This window comes from Pararge aegeria, chromosome 10 (genome assembly GCF_905163445.1).
Source record: "Pararge aegeria chromosome 10, ilParAegt1.1, whole genome shotgun sequence".
Taxonomy (NCBI): domain Eukaryota; kingdom Metazoa; phylum Arthropoda; class Insecta; order Lepidoptera; family Nymphalidae; genus Pararge; species Pararge aegeria.
Window position 1 is genome coordinate 3,778,109 of NC_053189.1, and position 27,585 is coordinate 3,805,693.

Here is a 27,585-nt window from a genome sequence, read left to right on the forward strand (position 1 = left end):
TGTCAAGAATTTCTCAGTAGGCTCTAGTTCGGAGTAAGGAAATTCTTACCCCTCAAATTATTTACCCTCGTGCCTCACAGAGCACGTTATAACATACATTTTTTAGATAGTTATCATTCACGCGCAGTATTAATAATCGTTATAGCTCGCTGTGGTCTTATAAGTGAAATGTCTCGGCACAAGCTACACATTGCACAGAACATTCGAAAAATAATACATCATAAACTAATAAATTCCCAAACAGCCTCTGTATGTTTTTGAATATTCTCTGGTCTAGTCTAGTGGAGGGCCTACTGAATAGGATGTGACGCCAAGCTATTTAGCGTTCCGGTACGATACCACCCCTAACCAATTAGCCAGCTACACACTGCAACATCAATTACCATCAGGTGAATGGCTGATGGTAATTGATGTTGCAGTGTGAGCTCACTTGTTGTGGAACAAAAAAAAACCTGTATTAGAGCAATGTCTTACTGCAGTGCTCTTATGTACTATTTTTGGGGGAGAGGGATCTATAAGATCTCTCCTGCAAGAGAGTTTGTTCTAAGCCGTAGTGACGTCGACAGGCTAAACTGGCTTATAGGCTGTTGAAATAAATTATTGTCTTTTATGTGTCGAAACAAGCTAAGCTCTTTGAAGCAGCTTGTTGCTCCACATTCCTCTCTCCTGTGAGTGGGACACTAATAAGCTGATGTCAATGTATAAGTAAGTGTCGGAGTTAGCTGGTTCGCAATAACCTCGGTGCTCTACTTCTCTATATGTTGTGAGATAGGATGCTTAGCAGTGGGATATCAATAACCTAATTATAATATATTATCAAACTTAAGCTTAATTTGCTATACTCCGCGAAAAGCAGGAGAATCTGTATGGTGCAATTTATAATTTCTTCAATCCTTATACCCTCTACGCACGTTTCGCTCCGAAACCGGAGCATCCTCAGGAGATGTTGACTTTAAAATGAATAATACTTAAGTGGAAACTTCGCCAAATGTGTCGCCTTTTATACCTTTCTGACCCCCACCTTATCTATCGAAGACCCTCCCACCTCATTAGTGCCTCTGAATATGTTCAATAGAGGTGAAGTTGATGAGTTTATTTGTTCGTTTAGCAATTCGAACCTCCCATTCCTATGTTTAATAATTTCTAATTGTTCCCTTAAATCAAGTCTCAACCCTTTGTCGCAAGCATATAATATTTCGTATGAATGATTACTGGCTACGTTATGTCCACTGTCTGTCGCTGGTGTTTTGCTTATGTATAATAATAAGTTAAGTGTCTGAGTTAGCTAATGCACATTGTAGGAGCTTGGTGCTCTAAATCCCTCTCCCCTGTTAAAGGAAAAACTAGTGCTCAGCAATGGGACGTCAAATGACAAAAGACTGATGACCATGTATAGGTTTTTTTTTTTATTTATTTATCAACTAAAACAATTACATTAAAATGGTTAGTATAAAAGCACCGAAAAAACCGCAGAGGTTTGTCCTCGGTGCCTATCTGCAACGATTACCTTACTGCGGTGTTAATTAGAAGAATAAAACCAGCTGTGGGAAAAACATACTGCTACATTGTAGAACGATAGGAACTAAGTAATCCTGTAAGTTTTAATTTTTAATAGTAGTAAGTACCAAAATAAATGAATATAAACTATACGAGATACAAAAGAGTCAGCCAACTAACTTCGCTAAAAAGTATTCTTTAAGTTTACGCTTAATGTTTTTAACATTTACATTTTGGATCAACGTTGAAGGTAGTTCGTTCATGAATCGCGGAACCAAAAAGTGTAAAAGGGTAAGTGTTGGAGTTAGCTAATCCGCTTTAGAGGAGCTTAGTGCTCTACATCCCTCTCCTCTTTGAGAGAGGATGCTAGTGCACAGCAGTAGGACACCAGCAGGCTTATGATAAAGAATGAATCTGAGACGGAGTTAGCTAACCCACATTGACAGAGTTTGCAGCTCTAAATCCCTCAAGCTCTACATTCAACAAACGATGCTGATGATGATGAAATACCTCTTGCATCTGAAAGTTCATTGATCTGTACGTATCCCTAATAGCGGAGCGCGTGCTGTGTTTGACCCCTGTATCAAAAAGTGTCGTTGGTCTAGGAATGGGTTCGCGAGCCACTGATCGCACCGCACTAAATACACATTAGTTCGCGGCCTACTTATTTTACAGGAGTGCTCAACAATTTTATAGAACAACAAAGTAGACATACTGTACTGAGTGCCAGTTTCTTATATTAATAATTGTCAAACAAATGGCCCACCAGATAGTATGAAAAAATACACTTTTGTTGTACACCAATAAACATAGGAAAATTATAAATAAAAATTTAACGAAAGTATTCAATTTTAAAGTACAGTAAGTGGAAAACCATCGCCTTGTACAGAGCAACACTTGTGAAGTGTTGCTCTGTACAAGGCGATCACGCCATCAGTTTGAGTCGTAGGGGCGTGATGTGCCTGTCATGAAACCGGCAGCCACGCTCTTCAGACTGAAACACAGCATTGCAACAATGCTACTTAGCGGCAGAAAGCAGCATGGCGCTATCACCATGCTGCTTTCTTCTTCTGTAACTGGTAAAATTAAACTACACTACGATCACCAACCCATCTATTGACAGTACCGTTTCCCAATATTTTTCCACCGAATAAGGCAACGTAGGTAGAAAATCACATACCATATATAGTGCCAACACTCTGGATAGTCGAGAATTCTTTTGAAGATTGACCAGCTTTTTTCCTTCGAGTCCTTTCGTAAGCGGATCTTAAGTGAACGACTCCTTATACCTCATGTTATAAGTAGTCGATCAATTAAGATGTTTAACAAACAGATAAGTATGTCTACAAGGAAACAGTCGGGTTGAAAGAAGTACTGGTCATAATCAAGAAAGGTTCCGTACCCCTGCCCGCCTAGATGTAGTGCGTGTGAGGCTTGCGTGCGCGCATATTTATTGCTATCCCGGTGGCAAGACGCGCAATCGAAGCGGTGCGGGCGGGCCGCACTACCCCTGCACACACACTTCAGGTAAGCTCTGATTTTTATTTAAAAAAAAACCGGTTACTGATTTCTCTTTTAGTATATAAGACACGCTTAACATGCTGGAGCGTTTTTAGCCGTCAATCAAAGCTCCACATACTTATTTTCTGGGATGCCGAGTACTTCGACTGTTCTATTTTATTTTTAATCTACCCAAAGTAGCCGCCAGAAAACCCAGCTGTTGCTCTTTCCCAACATTAATATTCCAGAATTCAAAACCGCTGAACTTCATGAAATAATCTCGAAGTAATCAATGTGTTTTCTGATACATTTTCCCCATTAGTATTGGTAGGACTTATATAAAATGTTAGATAAGTTTTTTAATTATTTATTCGACTCTGGTACTATAATATTGTAAAAGGTTGCCTTGCCTATTAAGTTTGTGTGCTATATTTATTTATAAAAGTTGCAGAACTAGAATAAGAAATATGCAAGTGATGATAAAAAATTTGAAGTTAGAGTTTTATTCTTTAAAAAAAAATATTCGCTTTGCAAAGGTAACCTATAAATGTTAATCTATGTTAACATGGACTTGAAAGCAATTGCAGCAAAGAAATGTAATTTGGTACTTATTGACAAAGTAAAATCCATGCAAGAAGGAATAATGGTAGATTTGATTTGAAGAAATGTTTAAAATATTGATTTTAATTCGAAATGAACTAGTGCTGAGTTTCTCAACACCACCAGAATCTGCGTGACGATTCTCCTAGAATGACTACGTTACAGTTTATAATCATAACAATATTACAATTATCTCTGATTAGCGAACATTAAAGCTTTGGCTAAAATACTAAATGTTTAGCAAGTATGCTAGAAATGCAGCCGATAAAAAAAATTGAGTTAAACATTGCGTTATTCATTAGTTTTTCGATGGATCCCCCGCTTTCTGAACCGAAGCCCGAGTTACTATAAATAGATAACTTGGCGATTCTTAGGTGCCATAAAAAGATGGTTTATTAAAGATCAGTTAACTTTGTTACAACATATCCTAGATCTAAGATTGCTTTTAGGAGATAATTATCAATGGAACGCTTTTCTTTATTTTTTGGATATCTATTTCTTGCTAAATTTCACCGGTTTCTCGACTAAGTAATACCTTTATGATTCTTAAAATTTCAGAAGTTTCAGAATTCGAAACCGCGCCTTTCTGGCTATCGCGATCGTAGCACGGACAAAAGTTGTTGTACCTACTGTTGCGAAGTACTGTATCGAATTAAGACTCTTTCACAGACAGTAAAATATTAAGAAAATGAGATTGTAATTCCAAGACGGGACACATGTACCGTCTTGGAATTACATTCTCATCACATAACGCAAGTGACTTTGATCTAAATCCATGTAATGGATACAAGTACCGAAGTTCAAGATTATTAACATCGTGTCTATTAACAAGTTCAAGCTATCAGAATCGCTAATGGACTACAGAGATGTCCTATTCAGTAGGGAATTACAGAGTTTGTTGATACGTAGATTTTTACTTCACTATTTTCTGAGTAAGAGAGAACTAGAAGTTTATAAAATCTAGATTAGTTATATTTAGAATGTTGACCAAAAGTTATGCTTTAGTAGTACGGGGAAGTACCTACTACCGTCATGCTTATATCTGCCGCAAAGCAGCATTGTTGTTTTGTTGTGTTCCAGTATAAAGGACGTGGTTGCTGGTGCAATAGCAGGCACTTTAGGCTTAACACCTACTCCTCAGGTTAATGGACTTAGAACGTTACATTGCTGGGCGAGTTCCTTGCATGCACTGCTTAGTGTGGCCCTTCATGTAGGGCAATTGTTATCCAAGTACCATAAGCTTGGTTAAATAATTATTACAAAAAAAGCAGTGCGAGTAATATCACTTATGATAGTTCCACACCACTACACATAGAATAAGTGCAAATTATAAATCTGGAACCGATAGCAACAACTCAATGTAACATAAGTGACTTTGTTTTTGACTGATTTGGAACGATTACAGCAGTTGATCAAAACTCGCAATAAAATAAATCTAAAGTAAAGTAAAGGGTTCTTTCGCATTGTTTATCAAAGTAACGAAATATATCACCGACTATATTAAGAGATATTCAAGTAAATCATAGTGCGAGTTGATTAAATCAGTATTTTTAAAGTAAATTTTTACGATGGGCGCACACCGTCACGAAAAACCGACACCACGAAGTAAGACCTCATGTAAATAATTCATCGAACAGGCTTAGTTCTGCTGCCTATGCAGTAAAGAAGATACGCCACTTGACAGACATGGAAACTGCTAGGCTAGTCTATTTTAGTTACTTTCACAGCATTATGTCATATGGAATTTTACTATGGGGTAATGCTGCTGATATTGGCACTATTTTCGCGCTGCAGAAGAAGGCTGTTCGTGCGATCTATAAAATGGGTCCGAGAGAGTCATTGAGAGATAAATTTAAAGATGTTAAAATAATGACACTCTATAGCCAATACATATTTGAAAATTTAATGTATGTTCACAAAAATGTATCAAAAATTAAAAGAAAATGTGACTGCAATAATTTGAACGTTAGAAACCAAAATAAACTTGCAGTGCAGTACACTAGACTACACAAAATAAGCAATTCATTTAAAGGAAAATGTATACAATTTTACAATAAATTACCGGTTGATATCTTGGGGATGTCACTAAAGAAGTTCAAAGTTTGTATTAAGCGAAAGCTTATAGAAAAGTCCTATTATAGTATAAAGGATTACGTAAACGATAAAAAAGCTTGGGTGTAAACAATTGCTCTAACCAGGTTGCTTCTTAAATATTTTCTAATGACAATATGAGATACTACTCAATGAGACGAATGTGAAAAAGTTTACAAAAAAAGGTTTATTATAATACCTAATGGTCAAACAAAAATTATTAGAAGTCCTAGATCAGGATGGTATATTTTGTGGCGAATTTCACTGCAATATCGGCGCAATGGTAACAAACATAACCACATCAAATATTAGTATGGATTTTATTAAAACACATGCTGTAAAACAATTGAATATCGATACATTCCAAACATTAAAGCAATTCAAAAGGTCAACGACTGCCCAAATCTGAATGAAGTAGGTGAGAGTCTCATAAGCACAATTGATCATAAACAAAACGTACTAGTATCTATTGCTAAAACTAATTACTGGAGGCGCCAATTGGTACTGTCAACTTTATTTAGACATATGTTCTTTGAAGAGCCTCTATAAAGGTTAGTAGGTCACATTCATAGAATGAGAAATGTAGATGACGGTTTTAGCGTAGTCAAATTAGGTGAACCAATTTCTCTAATAGATGGTCTAATTTAGTTGGCTATTCAAATGTTTGGGCAAATTATTGTCCAGATTTAAGATAAAGCATCAGAACTCTTACGTAGGACAGAGATTTTTAGCGTATTTCTAGACAGAAATCCGAGCAATCGAACCTCAAGATCCGAACATGCTGCACTAGACTAATAAATAAATAAATAAATAAAATTCATTTATTTCGACCGACTTGGATCATAAATGGTTAGTAAAATGCAAGGTTAACTGTTAGTAAACTTAGCCTAAGAAAATAGTTTATATAAAACCCTTCGAGCATGCCCGATTGGAAAGCACGTGTGCCATGCAGCAATGGGACAGGTACTGACAATCAGTCCTGCCAGCAAGAATCCTCAGAAGGCCGCTGGAACAAGACAGAACCCTGCGCACCAAGGATGTACACCGTTTTCGCATGATCGTGTACAACCTATATGCGCTTCGACAAACATCCCTGACGCGTTGCAAGACCGAGGCAATCCCATCAGCATCCTGAACGCATTATTGTACTATACGCGGAGGGCACTGGGAATGAAGCAGTCACTTTACAAAACGTTTTGATTGCCTTAGATATGTATTTGCTTAGTTAAAAATAATGTATTAATATCTAACAGGATTGAAATGAAAGATTGAAACTAAAATAAGCAGAATTGCTTTTGTCTTACCAAATCTTCGAACCAAAATGAGGGCTTAGTTTGAAAAATGTTTTGCTAACTTAGAAAAAGTTGTTCAGATACTTTTATGTTAGGAAAAAGTTTGAATTGTTTTGCTGTATCTCATTTGATTAATTATTTCAAAGCAGGATTTACATGATGTGGCAAGCAGGAGTTGCCTGCCTGGCATTGCTGGTTCTGCCGGCAGCTAGCAAGGATCTTGTGGAAGTTCGGGAGGAGGAACTTCCTCAGGCGCAGGAACCTGATCTCATTAACTACGACGATTACAATCCTTTTGGTGAGGATGAAAATGGTAAGGATATTTCGAAATATTGTTTATTTTTGTTGAAAGTGTGTGTTGATTTATTTTAGAACTCTTGCATATTAAAATTAACATTCGTGGTAGATTGTAAACATATTTGTTTTTTTTTTATTGAATATTATTCAACAGATATTTGTCACATATTTAAATGCTGCGTATCTCCTGCGGTTAGAGTGGCTTCCATAAACATAACCATAAGACATGAAAGAAATGATGTAATAGTTGGTAATATAGTTGCTATGAAAAAAACGAGAGCAAATAAAGACTGTTTGCAACTTTAGGTTTTAAACAAGAAAACGGGAAAAATGTTGTTCACGAAAGTATTACGGCTAAGTTAATAGAATCAATTGTTTAAACGATGCGATGTAATTCAATAGATTGCTACCCTTGTTAACGGTGCCCCCATACTAGCGTATTAATTTAGGATGATATCATCGTTTCTTAAGATGTCACCATTCCTCGCTGCATCAATAACAAAGTGTGAAATAATTATATTTTCTAGTTTTGGTTTTTTATGCACGATTTTACCTTCGTGCTTAAACTTATATCACAGTAGCAAGCTAATTGCTTCTAGAACATACAGAGGTAATAGTAATTAATAAACTCCACCTATATTTTACAGACTGCTCAGAGCTGGTAAAATATAGAAACGTTTCGTATGATAGTATGAACTGCTTAATATTTCTAATATAATATATTTATATTTCTTTTTCTTAATTTTTATGGAAAGTTTGTTCAATTTTGAACATGCCACCCTCATCGGAGCTACTTAAAGGATATTACGGCCTGCGCTTAATGGATAGTAAAGTTTTCTGGCCTCCTTAGATAATGGATGCGCCAAAACACCCAAATCAAGATTAAAGTGAGCCCTGAACGAGAGATATAATAATTAACATCACAGATTTTTTAATTTTGTGGTACACTACAATAACGATTGCATTAAAATTTATATAATAACACTGATATTTGTATTCAGTGTATTTTATATTATGGATGTTACTTATGTTTTGTTTGTAAATTTTTCAGCTATAATTGCCGAACGAGATTTCAGCCGCTCCACAGCTAGTAAGTAAATCAATGAAATCTTACATCTATCAACTTTCTTATCATCCATTTTCAACCCTCATTGTTAATCGTTCATTTAGTATTTTTTAACATTTTAAGGTTATTATAAGTATATAATTAGGCATTTCTATTATTATTATTTCATTTAGTGTTTGTCTTTTTTTGATTATTAATATTACTCCGACAACAGGACCGCTGAGTAGATGCTTGGATATGGGACGCGCATTCTCAGATGGGGAGACGTGGAAGAGGGACAACTGCACTCTCTGCCAATGCTATAGCAGCCGCGTTAACTGCTCCGTACTGCCTGCGTGTTTACATCGTAAGGGAAAAATAATCTAATCACCATTCTTCTCCAAAAATTTCAACCTAGTAAAACACGGGAACGTTATTGTTCACTTCATTAAAATCTGTAAGAAGAAAGTTAACAAAAATGTTTTGATAAGTTTTTATTGATGTCACAATATAATGTTGTTAGAATAAACTAGAAGCTACTAATATAGTTTTTATATCGAAGACACTTTAGTCGCTAAAAATTACCGAAGTTTTCAGAGCACACGAACACAATATCTAACCTAATAATGCAAAAATGTAAAATAAAATAGGGATTGGGTTTTTTACTTATTTTTAATTTTGCTCAGAAAACCCATAATTTTTAACATTATAGACAGGTTTATAAAGCATTTTTGTTTATTTAAAATTTTAAGGGAGCAGTTAGGTCTTGTAAAAACAATGCTTAGGTAACTTGCGCAGAATTGTAGGCTAAGTGACGATATATGTTTTTGACATAATACACTGAATTCTTGATGTCCTAACTATTGTAAAATGTATGTTAATTAACAATTATAGAGATATTATTTTAAAAGAGGACACATGGGTTATCATCGTATAAGCATTTACATTCACTATCACCAAACCTTACATGAGAACAATTCCTTTACATTATTTTTAAAATATATCTCATATCCCTAGCTTGGCCAATAATTCTGCATTGTCACTCTTTTATCGCCTGACAAGCATATTTCTTGCCTGCCAGACGTCCGTTCCGCAAACAGTATTTAACCTCACGACCCTCCGATCTCAAATCCTTGTTTTTCATGATGGCGCTTCGGTAGCATTCGTAAAACTGTGTTATATAAATAAATAGTTTTCATGTGGCGCCACCATTTCCGTTCGGAACACAGCGGCAACCAGAAGTGCGACAACACTTAACAAAAAAAAAATACCAATAATTTAATCATGAATATTGATTATATCCACTGAACTTGCTGTAATAGACTGTACTTCTTTTCTTTATCCTATGATGTTTATATATTTTATTATTTACGTTCAAACATTGCGATAGCACCAGCAACCGCTCGACCTGTGCCGCTACCTCCACCCCGGCCCAGCCCTGTTGCTCCACCACCGCCTCCCGTGAGGGGAGCCACTGGTGAACAGGGTACTGATGGCCCGCCCGGCCCACCCGGCTCTCCTGGTGTTAACGGAGTACCCGGCGCTCCTGGTATACCGGGGTCTATTGGAGCCATGCCTGATGTGAGTTACATTAATCTATTCCGTTCTTGACATCAACGTTGTTGGTTGTTTCTTATTTTTGTATTCCACTACAAGTTAGCCATTGACTGCAATCTCACCTGTTGGTAAGTGATGATGCAGTCTAAGATAGTATTTGGCTTACCTGTTAGGGAGTATGGTGGACTTACCCCGGTTACTTACGCGCGACATCGTACCGGAATACTAAATCACTTAGCGGCTCGTCTTTGTCGGTAGGGTGGTGACTAGCCACGGCCGAATCCCATCAGACCGGACCAGATAAAATTAAGAAATTATAAATTTCCAAATTGTCCCTGCCGGGAATCGAACCCGGGACCTCTCACTTATATTCACAGCGCTCACCGTTACGCCAAGAAAGTGCTGGATAGTTCTATTATATGCATTTATCCATATATTCAATTATGCGGATATATCAGTAACAGATGGATAGATCCCAGTAAAGTATTAATAATTACCAAATGTACTTAGATATCCATAACCTCATTTACCCAAAGCAAAGTACTCTTAATTGGGAAGTTCTTTCATTACTATGGTATACGGAGTTCGTTCGAAGGCTTAAATTTAACAAAAAATACCTAGCTTTGGAATACTCTAAATACTACTACTCTTAATTACACAAGCACTTTTGTGCTGTTAAATAATTCTGGTTTGAGCAGCAGAATGGAAGATAAAATTGGATACTTTCGCCAGTTTATTTAATTATGCATTGGATTTTATGGTTATCTGATTTAATTTACTCAAGTAAGGAAGGTGACTTTAATGAAATTTACCTTTATTCAATAGCAATTGGTTGAATCAAGTTTTAATGTTTGTTTGCTTTGACGGTTCATTATGGTTTATAGTAAAGATTTTGACCTAGTTTTTAATTAAATAGTTAAGGACTAGGCTTGTTGTTCTATAGGGATGCTTTAAAAACAAAAGCAAACGCGGGTAAAGTTGCGGTCAACGTCTAGATGTACAATGGCTAGTTGTAAATGGGTCTTTCTCAAAGTAATGCCTGCTTCTATCGAATAATCTGCTCCACAGGTGAACGCGTATTTGGCTCAGTTGGCGGCAGCGGCTGGCGGCGATAAAGGCCCTGCATTCGACCCCTATCACTATATGCAAGCTTCTGTCGGTTCTCCGGGAATTAGAGGAATAACAGGTAAAATTTTTAATTCACCACACCAGAAACGGCAGTGCAGGATATTTTACCTCACTGAAGATTATATTCGGTATCGTGGCATGCAGCTTAGCGTGTCCGGCATGCTCAGCATGCCGAGGGCAAGTACGTAAAAGGGAATGCATCGGATTTTGCCACCCCATCTGCTACACATTCGCGTATGTTGCGTGCGTGTACCACCACTTGCACTGCCTTACTCCGCGGTGCAATGTTACGTGCCGTAATTGAACCTCGAAACCACATTCCGTCGTTTGCGATCGCATTCCGCCGCGGCATCCTCTAAACGCGTACAATGCTGCTAAGGGCAATCCACTTTGATCGATGACGATCTCTTGAATCTGTATTTAGATGCGTAGTCGATCTGTATCTAGTTAGTGACGTATGAATTTACGTTAGGTAGAAAATCCGCGATACCAGCTCGGAGTTTGGGAATTGGATTGTGTGTCGTTTTCTGTGGAAGCATTTCCAATTAATATCTACGTTTGATAATGATTGTACCAAAAAAGCCCAGCTCAAATGCCTGCCAACCGGCTTGTGAGCAGGTATGAGCTCTTAAAATCTTCTTATCGATATGAACTGAATAATATCTAAGTATTTTTGACGTCTTGTTGGACTTTCTGAGTCCAAGGCCGTGGGTTCGATTCCCACAACTGGAAAATGCTTGTGAACATGAATGTTTTTCAGAGTCTGGGTGTTTATCTGTATATTATAAGTATTTATGTGTATTATATTCATAAAAATATTCATCAGCTATCTAAGTACCCATAACACAAGCTACGCTGACTTTGGGGCTAGATGGCGATGTGTGTATTGTCGTAGTATATTTATATATTTAGCTGATAAGGCTGTCATACTTTTATATGAACTTTTTCATCAACATTTCAGCAATCGTTACTAAGCGATATGGCCGCCTCTACTACTTATTATATAATATATATGTTAATGAATACAAATAAAGATTTAAATAATAAATAATAATAACATTTGGTACTGGTAGTAATAAGTTGATATACGTACGTTCGTATAGGTCCCCAAGGTCCGCCCGGCCCGCAAGGTTTTCAAGGCCCCCGAGGAGAGCCTGGTGAACCGGGGCTTCCTGGACCACTGGGCCCCCCAGGAGAGCGAGGACCACAAGGACCACCTGGAAAAGATGTAAATATATACCTGACATGAAACCATGTCAATGAATCCCTAATGAGACTTGAGAATAAGTTTAGACAACCTTGTAAATTTTGATAACAATTTATTTATATTTCATTACTTTCATATATTTTCAATTCATATATTGGGAATTGAAAATATTACCTCCACCTCGCATTTATATTAAAGAAGTTTGTTTGTTTGTAAAAAGGTATCCTGAGTACTTTAGAACTCGAAGCCAGCCAAGGCATTTTGACAACGAACCGTGGTTGGCATAAAGCTCGACTTCTTGTACCTAGGATTAAACTAGCCTTATATAGAGAAAATGCATTTTGTATAGCTATTTCAATATACAACAAGTTGCCAGAATCCATAAAAGAAATTAATCTTCCTTTATTTAAGAGAAAATTGCATGAGTGGCCATTATTCAATTGCTTTTACTCAATTAATGAATTTTTGATTTTTAATGTTATTATTTCGACAAATTTCGTATGTATGTATTATCAACAATATTGTGGATATCATTCAAAAATGACTTTTTTAATTTCATTAAAATATACTTGTATTTTGACTTAAATTCATTTCATTAGATTATTTTTACTATTCGATTTTTAATTTATATAATTTCCAGGGCTCTCCCGGTGAAGATGGTGAGCCCGGCCCCGCAGGAGTGGCGGGTCAAGCTGGTCCTCGAGGTAGCCCAGGGATACCAGGTATCCAAGGTTTGAAGGGTCATCGCGGTTTTGACGGCAAAGACGGCGTAAAAGGTGAACAAGGTCTACCAGGTGAAAAGGGACCATCTGGGCTGCCTGGGCAAATGGGACCACCAGGGCCGTTGGTAAGTCTAATGAGTTTTCTATACCTAAAGGTTAATTGCCTAAAGGACATGATTATAATGATATGCTTGTTTTCTGGTATAGGGTCCCGTTGGACCGCGAGGTGAAAGAGGACGTGAAGGCTCCCCTGGTTCTCCTGGCATGCGAGGTGTTGATGGAACTCCAGGTCCACCAGGAATTATGGTAAATGGTTATTTTAAATATGATAAATCGTGTTTAATTTTTAGATTTTATATTTTAATTTAATTTTAACCATATAACCATATCTTAGTTTATTTATTTTCTTCTCAGGGAAACGTCGGAAAACCTGGTTCACCAGGATTTCCCGGTTCACCAGGCCTTAAAGGAGAACTAGGCATAGCTGGACCTAAGGGAAGCCAAGGTATGCAAGGTCCTAGGGGTGAATCTGGGCGACCTGGCCAACCCGGAGAAATTGGACCAACTGGCTTAGCTGGACGGGATGGCATACCAGGTGAAAAAGGTGTGCAGGGTCAAGCTGGATCATCTGGACCTCAAGGCTTTCCAGGTCCTAGAGGAATGCCTGGAGTAGCGGGTGATCCAGGCATACATGGAGCGAAGGGTATACCGGTGGGTTTGTTTTTATCATACTTTGTTATATTTAAAAGAAAAAAGTAAAGATTATAAATCTTCTATTTTTATTTTTAGGGTCAACCGGGTGAACGCGGAGTCAAAGGTGAAACTGGTATGCGCGGAGAGACAGGAGCTCCGGGACCACGTGGTATGCCAGGAACCCTAGGACCAGAAGGCAAACGGGGAAAGAGAGGATTGAGAGGGCCGGCTGGCAATATAGGACCGCAAGGAGAAAGGGGCTTGCAGGGGTTAAGAGGCTTGCCTGGTGCAGATGGTCCATTAGGTCCTAAAGGCCAAGCTGGTGAAAGAGGAAGTGTAGGTCTTCCTGGGCCTAAAGGCAGTACTGGTGACGCAGGGAGGCATGGTCCACAGGGACTGCCAGGACCAAGAGGAATGATTGGAAGACCGGGAATAACTGGCAAGTCGGGGTCACCTGGTGAAAGAGGTATACCCGGTGCCGACGGCAGGCCAGGTGAACAAGGGCCACAAGGGTTACAGGGACAACCAGGATTAATAGGTAGCCCAGGAGAAAGAGGATTGCAGGTACTGCATACCTATAGTTTTACCTTCCTAAACAAACTTAAATATGTACACTGTAAAATAATCGTTGACCATTTGCTTGCTTAATATTTCAGGGTGAACATGGTAAAGACGGCGATGTTGGCCAACCTGGACCATCAGGTCCCAAAGGTGATGCGGGGCGTGACGGTAGCCCTGGTGCCCAAGGTCCTCAAGGCCCCGTTGGGGCTACTGGTGAAAGGGGTCCGACTGGTCCCACTGGACCTACTGGTTTCCCTGTGAGTTCTTTTTTATTTCTCTCCATTGGAAATTAATTTCTTACCGGTCTTAAAATGTCACTACCGTTACTGTTCTTATTAGTCCGTTACTGTTTACTCAAAAAAAACTATATTAAGAAAAACACTTTTTATTTATTTATCTAAACATGTTTTTTAAACACGTTTGGTTTTTTCTTTCATATCACATAATATAACTAAAACTAAAAGTATTAAAAATGTGTTTAAATTTCAAGACAATAAATTTTAAGACAAGTAAGAAAAACAATTATAAGTAAATAAGCAAGCAATAGATATGATTTTTTTTCTCTTACAAACTTTTTTGCAATTTCTTATTCCCTCTTATTTCCTTTTTTCAATTTTTAACTTGTTTTTTACGATGTGAGTAAATACCCTAATTTTGTCTCATTTAATATTTGTATCAGGAGGATCTAAGGGGTAGGTAAGGAACTTACTAATTATTGTTTCATATATATTTTAGGGAATGCCTGGAAGTGCAGGTTTATCCGGCTCTCCGGGAAAAGATGGAGAACCTGGTGTATCTGGACCAGCTGGACCACCTGGACAAGCAGGGCCACGGGGCGAAAGAGGATTTTCTGGGGAAAGAGGCATTCCTGGACAACCAGGTACAACAGGAGAAAAAGGTGAAACAGGCGCCCAAGGTCTTGATGGGCCACCGGTAAATATGTTTTATTTTTTTCTTTAACAATTTAATTTATGCTTAAAAAAACTACGTTTTACTAGTATATAATTAAAAATTTGATTATTACAGTACAACGTAGTTAGCGCAGAACTTGTCATGCCATATATATATAGTGTAAGTTCTTTTGTGTGTGTATATATATACACATTATATATATAATAAATAAAATATATAATACACATATTATATATATATAAGTTCTGTGTGTGTATCACACACACAACAGTTCTCTCTCACAACTTACACATATAATAATTTATATCTAGCAATATTTCTAACATATCTGCGAGGACTGATCACCCGTCTGGCACTACCAGGCGTCCCCTCTATAAATAAATAAATAACATATCTGCGTTAACTACGTTGTACTGCAATAATTAAATTTTTAATTATTATAGTACAACGTACAATATATATATATATATAGCTTCAATATTTATGATTAAAATTCTTATTTTTATATAAATTACGTATTTATTTATGGTATAATTTATAGTATATGTAATTTTATGTAAATTAATTGTATGTTTTAAAATTAATAAAATCGGTTTTCTTTTTTTTTTATCTCTGCACCAACTACCAGTTCAACTCTTTGTTCTCCATACCTTTAGTGGTTACCTGAAAGTGATCACTACCAGTGATAGTTGACAAGCTATATTTCGTATATAGTTTTTTTTGATTATTTTGTCTAATAAAGTGTGTTATTATTATTTATTAAGTATTTATCTTTATTATTTAAATGTAAATCGTTTTGAGTAGGCTTTCAGGGTTCGTTTTGACGGTAGAAAGGCAGTGCCGGCATGGATTGGAAAGATCGAAACCAATAACGTTGATCGCTTTATACCATTTGCCCTTCTGTTTTCCGTATGATTATGATTTGTTTGTCTGATCACAGTAGAGTGAGGGATGGCGCAAGTCTTCTTTAAACTTGAAGCCAGGCTTTTTTTCGCCTGCATTCTTTATTTGCGTTCTTATACCGGCTACATCACCTTACTTACCTAAGACAGGTATTGTAGTAGAGCTTATTGGAAAAGAGCTCGTCCGGGAAGGTACGACCGCCTTGCCTATTTCTGCCACCAAGCAGCAATGCTATGTTCTGGTCCTAGAGGCATTGGCATATGGCAATAGGCACATGTGGCTTAAGATCTGCACAAAAGGTTGATAGACACAATCCGGTGCTCTGTAGGAACTAGTCATTGCATAATGTTGCTCTGTTTACAGTTTTCTCCTGACTTATCATTTGTATTGTCCGTCTAAAGATCAATAGTTGCGAACCACTACGTCAACGATTAATAATTTTATTATAGGGTAGTTTAAATCTTATTTATATTTATATGTAATATATTTGTATAATTTTTAAATCTAATTGATTGCACCACCCGCCTCTTTTCTATGTTTTTTCTTTTTATGCCTTTGGTTGCCTGAAGGAAATCGCTATGTAGCGACAAGGCCACGAAATTGTACTCCCTTGCTTTTTGTGTACATAAAAGTGTATTCATTCATTCATTCATTCATAGGGTTCAGAAGGTCAACGAGGCAGTAAAGGCCACCCTGGTCCGATGGGGGCTATGGGAATGCCTGGTCCACGTGGGCTTACTGGTTTATCTGGTGAGAAGGGAGAACGAGGTTCAGCTGGTCCTCAAGGCCCTGAAGGGCCGACAGGTAACTATATTTTTCTAATTATAAAAAAAGAAGCAGCATTGTTGCTATGCTGTGTTCCGGTCTGAAGGGCGTGGTTTGGTAATCCTCTTGCTCCGTCAAGTATGACTAACTAAACATAAAAAATGTTCTTCGTATCCGCGGTCTAGTATTCGCAGATTGAATGTATTGCTTGGGTCAATAAAATATCACAGCACCAGCTCGGAGATAGGAAATTGGCGGTGTCCACCCGTGACTTTGTGTTTTGCTTGGGTTCATATAATAAAACAGCATCAGCTTGGAGATAGGAAATTGTCGGTGTCCACCCGTTAATTTGTTTTTTGCTTGGGCTCAGAAAATATCACAGCACCAGCTCGGAGATAGGAAATTGGCGGTGTCCACCCGTGACTTTGTGTTTTGCTTGGGTTCATATAATATAACAGCATCAGCTCGGAGATAGGAAATTGGCGGTGTCCACCCGTTAATTTGTGTTTTTCTTGGGTTCATGCAAAATCACAGGACTAGCTCGGAGAAAGGAACGTGGCGGTGTCCATCTGTGACTTGCAGATCACGTTAAGCCGTGTGTCCAGGTAATTATCATAAGAATGTCATAGCAATCGTTAGAACACTGGCTCGTGTTGTGTTTTGCTCTAAAACCGTATTTCCTATGAGAGGGGAAAAAGTTGATTAGCGTTGACCCGAAGATAGGTCATCTTTTAGCAAAACTTTAGGAATTGTTCTTTAGTAAAACAATCATCTGCGTTTACAGTCACAGAAATTCAAAAGTTAAGTAATATTTTATATTAAATTATTCTAGGTCGTCAGGGTGAACAAGGTCCACAAGGTCCAGTGGGACCCACCGGGCCACCGGGTGAACCAGCTGAAAGGGGGGAACCAGGTGTACCAGGAATTCCTGGTGAACCTGGAGCTCAGGGATCTACTGGCGAACGTGGTCAACCTGGCCAGCAAGGATCTTCAGGTCTACCTGGTCCACCAGGATTAACAGGCATGCCGGGATTGAAAGGAGATAGAGGATACGCTGGGGCTAAAGGACAACAAGGAACGCCAGGAAGTCAAGGTACGAGTATATACTGTGTTTCCTATAACTGATGTTTTGTAAAATTGTTGTTATAATAAAAGTATTCATAAAGTGATGTAGATGAAAGAAGCTAATCTCTAAAAACTTTTTCCACCTTGATTCATCTTGAACTGTTACAGCACCAACTACCTACACAAAATACCTTTAGGTAGTACAAAATATACAGACACACAACTTCTTTACTTACAACTACATTGGATTCTTAGTGAAGATTTTATACTAAAAATATTTCACAAAAATCAAGTTAATGGTCTCAAATTAAAATAAAATTATTAATAATATGTTGGCTGAGTGGTTTTTGTGGTGCCTAAATATTATTTTAACATAAATGTAAGGTTTTAATTTAAAAGTTTTATAAAAAATATTCCCAGTAAGCCTCATGGAAAATGTTAAATCACTATTTTCTTACCGCGATTTACTTATATTGTTTATTTCCAAAGTACAGTTTATAAGAAATACGTTTCTATTGACGTCCGTAACACTGGTGATAAGTTTGGGGATTAGGTTAAATTGTTTTCCAAGAATTTTAAACGCGCTTGCCACTTAGAAAAGACGCGATACATCAAAAATAAAATTAAAAATAGCAGCAATGCAATCAAAACTACTTGGAACATAATTAATGAGGAGACGGGAAGAGTAACACCACGAAATATTAATTTTAAACTTAATGTAGATAATAAAGCCTTAACAACAGATTTCGAGGTGGCTACTGCTTTTGAAACCTTCTTTACCAACATTCCCGTCTCCACAACAGAATCATTAAACTCTTCACCAGATATGGCTCTCTCTCTATTAAAGGATAATGTGCCTGAGTGTAACCATTCTTTTAAATTCACGCATGTTAGTGGCTCTGACGTTATTAAAGCCTTTAAATTATTAATTAATAAAAAAACAAATGATCTGTGGGGCATTTCCGTAAACGTTGTCAAATCATTAATTGATATTGTTGCACCCGATTTAGCCTTAATATTTAATAATTGTATAGATTGTGGTGTGTTTCCTGACTTAATGAAACTTAGTAAAATAGTTCCATTGTTTAAATCGGGTAGTACTTCTGACCCCACTAACTTTAGACCAGTATCCGTACTACCCACTTTCAGTAAAATCTTTGAAAAACTCATTTTAAATCAATTACTTTACCATTTTCATAAGTATAATTTACTTCATATTAAGCAATTTGGTTTCACACGGGGTCGCTCAACAATCGACGCAGGTGTTGAGCTAATACAAAACATATTTGAAGCCTGGGAGGAGTCACGTGATGCACTTGGTGTGTTCTGTGACTTATCTAAGGCGTTTGATTGTGTTCAACACGAAACGTTAGTTAGGAAACTACACCACTATGGAATTCAGGGTGTATCTCTAGACTTAATGAGTAACTATCTACGCGATAGAATTCAGAAAGTCGACGTGAATGGAAAACGGTCTAATGGATCAGTTATGAAAATAGGTGTCCCACAGGGGTCTATATTAGGACCATTTCTGTTCCTTATTTACATTAATGACCTTCCTTACCTTGCCAAGGATAAACACGGGATAGTTCTGTTTGCCGATGATACATCACTGACTTTTAAAATAAATCGACGTGAACTAGCTTTTGACGACGTAAACAACTCTCTCGCTAAAGTGGTACAGTGGTTTGAAGCTAATAATTTGGTACTTAACGGAAAAAAAACCAAGTGTATAAAATTCACTTTACCTAATATTAAACACGTGAAAACCACTGTACTACTTAATAATGAGGAACTGAAACTGGAGGATACGACAGTTTTTCTAGGAATAACGTTAGATTCTAAACTTCAATGGGGCCCTCATGTAAATAATTTATCGAACAGGCTTAGTTCTGCTGCCTATGCGGTAAAGAAGATACGCCATATGACCGACGTAGAAACTGCTAGACTGGTATATTTTAGTTACTTTCACAGCATTATGTCATATGGAATTTTACTTTGGGGTAATGCTGCTGATATTAGCACTATTTTCGTGCTGCAGAAGAGGGCTGTTCGTTCTATCTACAAAATGGGTCCGAGAGAGTCATTGAGAGATAAATTTAAAGATTTTAAAATAATGACAGTGTATAGTCAGTACATATTTGAAAATTTAATGTACGTCCATAAAAACATTTCTAAATTTAAGAAAAAATGTGACTGCAATAATTTAAACATTAGAAGTAAGAATAAACTTACAGTGCAATATACTAGGTTACATAAAATTCATAATTCGTTTAAAGGAAATTGCATACAATTCTACAATAAACTACCAATTGACATCTTGGAGATGTCTCTTAAAAAGTTCAAAGTTTGTATTAAACGTAAGCTTATAGAAAAGTCCTATTATAGTATAAAGGACTACGTAAACGATAAAAAAGCTTGGGTGTAAATTATTGCTCTAACCAGGTTGCTCTTCTAATAATTTAAAATTACATTGTGAGATGGCGATAACAAAAAAAAAAAAAAAAACACCCGGCTAAGTTTGTTGTGGGCTTCTTCTTAGACCGGGACGCGTTTGGAACCCTCGTAGCTTTAGTTTTAAGTTTACGAATGTGGTTATCGCCATCATCTCACTACCGTGTAATTCTTATGTACGCATCAAAAGTGCCACCTGTGGGCCTACTTGAATAAAGATATTTTTGACTTTGACTTTGACTTTGACTTTGACTTTGTCCTAAAAAGAGTTCTAAATCATAAGCAAGAATACGAGTAATATAAATATACTAATATTCTTGCTAATATGTACTTATAATATGCTGCAATCTAACCGTTAAATTGTTTTCTCAGGTATCCCGGGAGAAGCAGGCCAGCGAGGATTGCCAGGGCAAGTAGGAGCTAAAGGTGCTCGAGGTGAACAAGGGCTCAAAGGCGATATTGGGCATATGGGACTAGCGGGCCGACCGGGAGATCTGGGACCGCCTGTAAGTAATATGATAGAATTAGAAGTAGTAGCTTTTGAAGACCTTTGAAGGGTTTTGGTGCAACGGTGTGCGCTGTGAATTTAAGTAGGAGGTTCCGGGTTCGATTCCCGGCAGAAGCAATTTGGAAATTTATAATTTTTGAATTTTCTCTGGTCTGGTCTGGTGGCATTGGGCGTTTCTAGTTACTAACCTACCAACAAAGACGTGCCGCTAAGCGATTTAGTGTTCCGGTGCGATGTCGCGTAAAAATCGACTATGAATAACAACAACACAACTCCCTGGGACTAACTTGTAATGAAACAGCGTGGTCTCTGCTGAAGAACCTTTTTCGTATTCCCACAGGGGAGAGAGGTTTTAGAACATAAAAAAGGCCCGTGCCTAGTTGTTGGCCGTTGATTGACTGATGATGATGATGTTCAAATCATTAGTAACAGTACGTTCTTCCTCTGGGCTTGTCTCCGTACTTGGTCGGCCAGAACCTTCCATTGTACGTAGTGCCACTGGTACGGCTCCCCGATGGGTCACTCGATGACATAGTAACAATATATTAAAACCCTCAAACTGCTATGCAGTATACCGTCAGTTGTTAAGGTTTAAGGTGTAAATTACTTAAGCCTAGAATGTTAGTTGGAAACTTGGAATTGTATTAACTTTATACTTTATTGTGCTTTAATTGGAATTGTTTAAGTTTAAATATATAAATGTATATAATATTAATATATAAAATACGTAAATTTCAGTCATTTTCATTAACATTATTATGAAGTAACTGAAACAAAAGAAAGATATTTATAGAGTTAACTAGACATTAAATTGATGCTCGTGATTTTTTTTCTCAATAGGGACCTCAAGGAAGCCAGGGTCCAGCAGGAACGCCTGGGACTCCCGGCGGAAAAGGAAGTACTGGGGATTCAGGAAGACCTGGTCCTACTGGACCTCAGGGTTTGACTGGTCCCCAAGGACTTGAGGGAGTGAAGGGCGAGAGAGGCAGTGAGGGTGATACTGGGCCGCAAGGGCCACCTGGTTCCGCTGGTCCAGCTGGAGAGAGGGGCCCTAGTGGTATGCCAGGCTTAGTTGGTGCACCTGGAGCCCAAGGATTGAGAGGTGTACAGGTTAGAATTTTTTACATGATATCACATGAACATAACTCATTTAATATATATTTTTGTGAGTATATGTAGGTTCACTTGTAGTAATGCAGTAATGAGTACTTTAAATATGTAACAGGTAATTTCTATGTATCATTAATAGTTTTCTCAGCAAACGCCAGATAGTGAAGAAATTTTTGCCAGGTTACGTTAGGGAAAAATGATGAGAATGATTTTTCACGATGCGCGCGCACGCCGTCACGAAAAACCCTGACACCCTGAAGTAAGCTATAAGGTTGTTCCTGTTGTTAGTGTCGTTTTCTCTACAAACGTAGAATAAGTCGTAAGATAAAAATTTTCAAAACATTTTTATCTTGATACGCCAAAGAAATATAACTTCTAACGCGTGTACTTAAGTACACAAACGTTTTTTATTATTGAAAATAAATAACCTTCGTGACAGTTTAGATTTTTTTGGCAAAAGAATGGATTAAATCGGTCCAGTAACTACTTTGGGAGCCTATTGGGTACAAGAAAACAAACAAAAAACAAATCATTCCTCTTTATATATAGATTTGTGATAATTATTCATACAGGGCGAAAGTGGTGCTCCTGGCAAACCTGGTACGGATGGGACACCTGGACTTACTGGAGCTCCCGGTTTGCAAGGACCTCCGGGGCCTATGGGTGAACCAGGTCCAGAAGGTCGCCCGGGTAAGCTTGGTCAGCCGGGTATACCGGGACGACCAGGAGATAAGGGGCCGGTGGGTCAACCAGGGCAGTCTGGACCTTCAGGGCCTCCAGGAATACAGGTCAGTAAATATAGAATTTAGTATTAAATCACAATTACTGGCCCACGGGGTCTCCACCAACACTCCACCACGCTGCCTAGTTTCATTTAACCTACAATAATAATATTGATCCAGAAGTGTATATGTCTATCTGTTTATTCCTATTTTATGGCTCAACTACGATATAGTGCTAGATTTCACTTAGGATTTATGACACAGATATCCCAACTTACGGATAATATAAGTGTATGATTGGTGCCCATAACTGGACAAATGGCTGTAACTGTTCATTTACATCTCTTCTACGGAAAATATAACGGAATCTTACGGATATCTAATATATTAGGGGCCGCCTGGATCTTCAGGGCCACCTGGACCCTCTGGTGAAAGAGGACCAAGAGGAGAATCGGGACCACCAGGTGTTGAAGGAAGACAGGGTCCCTCAGGAAAGCAAGGTCCACCTGGAATGGAAGGAGTCAAAGGAGAACGGGGAGAATCTGGGAACGATGGCGCTAAAGGACACGCGGGTTTGCCCGGATTGCCAGGCATGGTTGGTGCCCAAGGTAGAACTGGTGACAGAGGACTACCAGGGCCGATGGGACCGCCAGGAAAAGATGGTGATTCGGGACCTCGAGGTAAGCAGATTTTTTATAAACATTTAATTAAAATACTAAGAACATGAATTCTAATGCTCGGTAAACAGAACTCAATTTAGATGGAACACAAAACCAAAATTCAAACTAATATAAAAGTACTATTGGATCTCAAATTTTCGTTAAAAGAATATTGTGGGAAAAGTACCATAACATTTAGTAAATAACTGCGACTATTGTAATCTAGTAATGAAGATAAAATTAAAATTTAAAAATTCGAATTATTTAATTTTCAAGTAGGCCTAATAAAAGGCCTTTTGAAACGTCAAGGAAGCTCGTAAAGCAGATTACCGAAAAGAATCCTCTTACGAGTTGAATAGCTAATTATAATTTTGCAATTTAATGGCACAGGTTCACCTGGTCGTGACGGAAGCGTTGGTCCGCAAGGTCCTGCAGGGCCACCTGGAAGTCGTGGTTCCCCGGGTGAACCAGGGCGGCATGGTACCCCCGGAGTTGCCGGTCCGCCAGGGCCTCCAGGACCAGCGGGAGAAGGTCTTGCTTACGATGCTGCTGCTATTGCTGCTATGCTCCAACAAGGTAATAATCATAATAATAATAATAAAACCCTTTATTAATAATCTCATAAATTACATTTCAACTTATTTCTACTTAGTATTTCCAAAGTAAATATTTTTTTGGTACAAAATTACGTTTTATAACGCTTACTCTTCAGCATAGGCCTCCCCAAGCGTTCTCCACAAAGATCTATTCCTTGCTTTCCTCTTCCAAATTGTTCCTGCCACTTTCTAATATCATCTTCCCACCTACGATACTGTCTACCGTTTCTTCTCTTTTCATATGTAGGACAGCATTCCATTATTTCTTTTGCTCATTTCTTACAAGGTAAGCTTACAATTAATATGAAAATTGTGGTCTTTCCTTCCTCAGTGGAACTGAACTAGCCTTTTTTGCATGATGAGTAAATGGGTACTAACATGGTAGGTATGAAGAAACACGGAATTGATCATCTAACCTTAGAGATCCTATGTTTCATTCTTCTAGCCTTAGAGGGCCTATGTAACTCTACCTTCAAAAGATCCCACTATTTTGAAAACCACTAAAGGCGAAGGTTAGACGCAACAGTTTGACCTTGTCTTAAATGTTTAAATGTTTACAAATAAGAACAAAAATCTGTGTACACATTTGTACAATAACGAGTATCATGAAGTGCTACTGTAAATCGGAAAACTTATATTTAGAAATATGGGCAATAGGATCTCAGTGAAGTCAACAAATATTAGTAATATTTAGGAAACATCTAGCATGTTTCCATACTTAAGAAATAAAAAATAAGAACAAAACTAACTACTGCAAATGGAGCTTTGCATCTTAATATATTATTTTAATAAATTTCAAGGTTCCATTAAAGGCCCAGATCCGTTAGGCGATGATCCCAACATAATGCCTCCAAGATTCTTCAAAGACGATATGACAGCGGCGGAAAAGAAGAACATCGTGATGAAAGCCTATGAACGTCTCAAAGTTTCTCTTGATAAATTCCTAAAACCAGACGGATCGAAGGAGGCTCCTGCTAAGACATGCGGCGATATTTTATATCATCATCCTGAATATGAAAGTGGTAAGTTTAAATCCAAACTGGAACTTTTTAAGTGTAGTATCTGGAGAAAATATTTCTGCTTTGACAGTTGGAAAACAGAAACGATTTCCTTACGTCCCTTTATTAACGCGATGGAAAAACTTTATTGCTACCACCTCCGATCCTTGGGCAAGACGGAGGTTTTGTGGGACTCCCCCCTCTAAAGGGAATATACTCAAACTATAAACCACCACGGCATGTCCCTTTTGTTGGCTTTGTCAGGCGCCTGTCCTGCCGTTAAAGTTAATACCTAAGCATGAAAGATTCCCTAAATTAAATAAAGGGTAACATAACCTACTGTTTCCAGGTCAGTACTGGATTGATCCCAACGGCGGAGACATAAACGATGCGATACTGGTGCATTGTGATATGCCAAATGGTGCAAGCTGCGTCTTCCCTAAGCCAATGATGTCTGAGGAGTTAACACACACCGGCAAGAACGAGGCATGGCTTAGTGAAGTGGATAACGGATTTACGGTAAGCTATCTGAATAATTTGAACCACGATTTATACAGAAGTTTTAACATAAAACAAAATTATCTAACACGATGTTATTTAATAAAAAAGAAATTCCACTTCTGACGAATTAAGAACCCGTCCATCTTTAGAATTCGGTTAACAACTTTTTACAACTTTCTATTTTGCAACATCATGACAATAATATAGTTTAGTAATTAAATATTGATCATAGATAAATAAATGAATTATTGATTGATTTTAATATAAATATTTTTATTATATCAATGAATAAAGAATATCCTTTTATAATAATTAATAGGGAGTATAGACATGTTTATCTATTAATCGTTATCATATATATAACATATGATATATATATGGTAATGATTTGTGTTATATCTAATTCACATATTTACGTGTATATTTCGTGCTAACCTAACTGCTTGTTTTTCATACTTCTCTACGTTTGGTGTCATAACTTTTGAAAGCAAAATTGTGTTACTCCGTGTAACCAGCAAAATACGAGTATAATTATTTATGTATGAAGCTACACAACATTCCTACTACAGTTAACTCACATGAAAATGGCTTATTCTTATTTTATTATGTGCCTATACGGTTAGGAACTCGGAAAGAATAAACCGCTTTGTTGGTCTAGCCAATAAATAGAAGGTATTAGGTTTATCTATCAAGTAATTAGTATCAGCTCGGAGTTTGGAAATGTGTGCCACGGAGCGCACGGTCCAACGCCTGATCACTTTGCGGTCGTGTCGGAGTGACTGTCCCATCGGACTTCGAAAATGAATGCAACTGTTCATCATTACTCTCTCGTAGTTGTGCAAAATTCTGGAAATTGATTCCGTGGCCGAAATCGATCAGTGATACTGTTTGCTTTTGTTAAAATTGTGTGGGTATAATTTAATGGACTTGAGTACGGGTGTTAAGCACTCTTTTCAGATTCTGCAAAAACTTGTACACATCTCAGCTGTGTAGAGTGCTATCAGGATCCAGTATGATGATACTCAGCGCATTCTGATGAAGCTACCGCGATTTTATAGTGCCGCAAATATGTTCGCCTCTCCAAGACAGACCGACTTCTTTACCTTAACACGTTCCAGAATCGTTTCCTTTTGGGAACTATTACATCGCTTTAATAATGAGATTCTCCGCGCAATGTACGAGCACTTCGATGAAGCTTTCTTTCGGCATTGGTTGAAACAACATCGCAGTGTGAATCGGAAATTTTATTAGAACTACTTCTTTATTTTTTGAAATTTGTAATTGTATTCGGATATTTATTTAGTTTTTGATTGCAATTTTAATTTGATTATCGTAGTCTTTATTTGCTGATCTTAACAGTATTTTTGGTTTTAATTTTTCTCATATGGGTGTTTGGTCTGAATTAAAAGCTTTTATTATTATTATTACCTGGTTTCTTTAACAGATCTCCTACAAGGCCGATCACAGCCAGCTTACCTATCTCCAGCTCTTATCGATGAAGGCAGTTCAAAACGTGACCCTCCATTGCCGCAACACGGTCGCCTACTACGACCCTGCGACGCGGAACTACAAACACGGTGTTAAGTTGCTTGCTTACACCGACGCGGAGATTTTACCGAAAGCTAATAACAGGCTCAGATATAAGGCCCTATTAGATGAGTGCCAGGTAAGATGTTCATATAATATTTCAATGCAGTTTTGACCTCAACTGCAATCTCACAGTGCTCATTCCTCTAGGGAGGTCAACAAATTATCCATATATATCTGAATTTAGACTATAGTTAACTCCAGTCATTAGTTTGATAGGTGATTTTTTAGATACCTCAATTTGGTTTTTATTTTCCCCCAGTACCTAACGTGCTTTATGGAACTCTTTAAGTTATTACCGGTCTGTTTCAACTAACAATATAACTATCCTTACATTTCCTCTGTGTTTTGGAGTAGTCACTGTTTGACATTAAAACCGAACTCTTTCCAGTACAAGAAATCAGAATGGGCGAAAACCATAGTCCAGTATGAATCGGACAAGCCTGGTCGACTTCCACTCCTGGACGTAGCAGTGAGGGACGTTGGAAGACCACAACAGATGTACAAGATCGAACTGGGTCTTGCGTGCTTTAAATAGTAAAAGAAAAAGTCTTTATTAAATTGTATAAACCTAGATATTACAGACAGATGTATTCTTATAATGACTATTATGGA

At 37.7% G+C, this 27,585-nt stretch overlaps 1 protein-coding gene across 1 annotated transcript; it reads left to right on the forward strand.

The window, feature by feature from the left end:
- The first annotated feature begins 2,994 nt into the window (after positions 1–2,994).
- Positions 2,995–27,508, forward strand: LOC120627014 (collagen alpha-1(I) chain-like). Its single transcript, XM_039894851.1, has 24 exons — positions 2,995–3,024; positions 7,130–7,293; positions 8,329–8,371; positions 8,517–8,686; positions 9,743–9,903; positions 10,948–11,065; positions 12,111–12,235; positions 12,855–13,061; positions 13,144–13,242; positions 13,351–13,647; positions 13,726–14,193; positions 14,286–14,447; positions 14,926–15,123; positions 16,665–16,809; positions 17,603–17,863; positions 20,662–20,795; positions 21,638–21,907; positions 22,480–22,695; positions 23,021–23,309; positions 23,679–23,864; positions 24,685–24,906; positions 25,232–25,401; positions 26,828–27,049; positions 27,362–27,508. The coding sequence occupies exons 2-24, from the start codon at positions 7,137–7,139 to the stop codon at positions 27,506–27,508; spliced, it is 4,467 nt and encodes a 1,488-aa protein (XP_039750785.1). The 5' UTR covers positions 2,995–3,024; positions 7,130–7,136.
- The last annotated feature ends 77 nt before the right edge of the window (positions 27,509–27,585 follow it).

Excerpts from the sequence above, each read along its gene's own strand:
- LOC120627014 (XM_039894851.1), top strand. The coding sequence starts at position 7,137 with ATGATGTGGCAAGCAGGAGTTGCCTGCCTGGCATTGCTGGTTCTGCCG. Across the intron at positions 13,648-13,725 it reads ATGGAGCGAAGGGTATACCG|GGTCAACCGGGTGAACGCGG; the intron begins GTGGGTTTGTTT and ends TTTTATTTTTAG. Across the intron at positions 15,124-16,664 it reads AAGGTCTTGATGGGCCACCG|GGTTCAGAAGGTCAACGAGG; the intron begins GTAAATATGTTT and ends ATTCATTCATAG.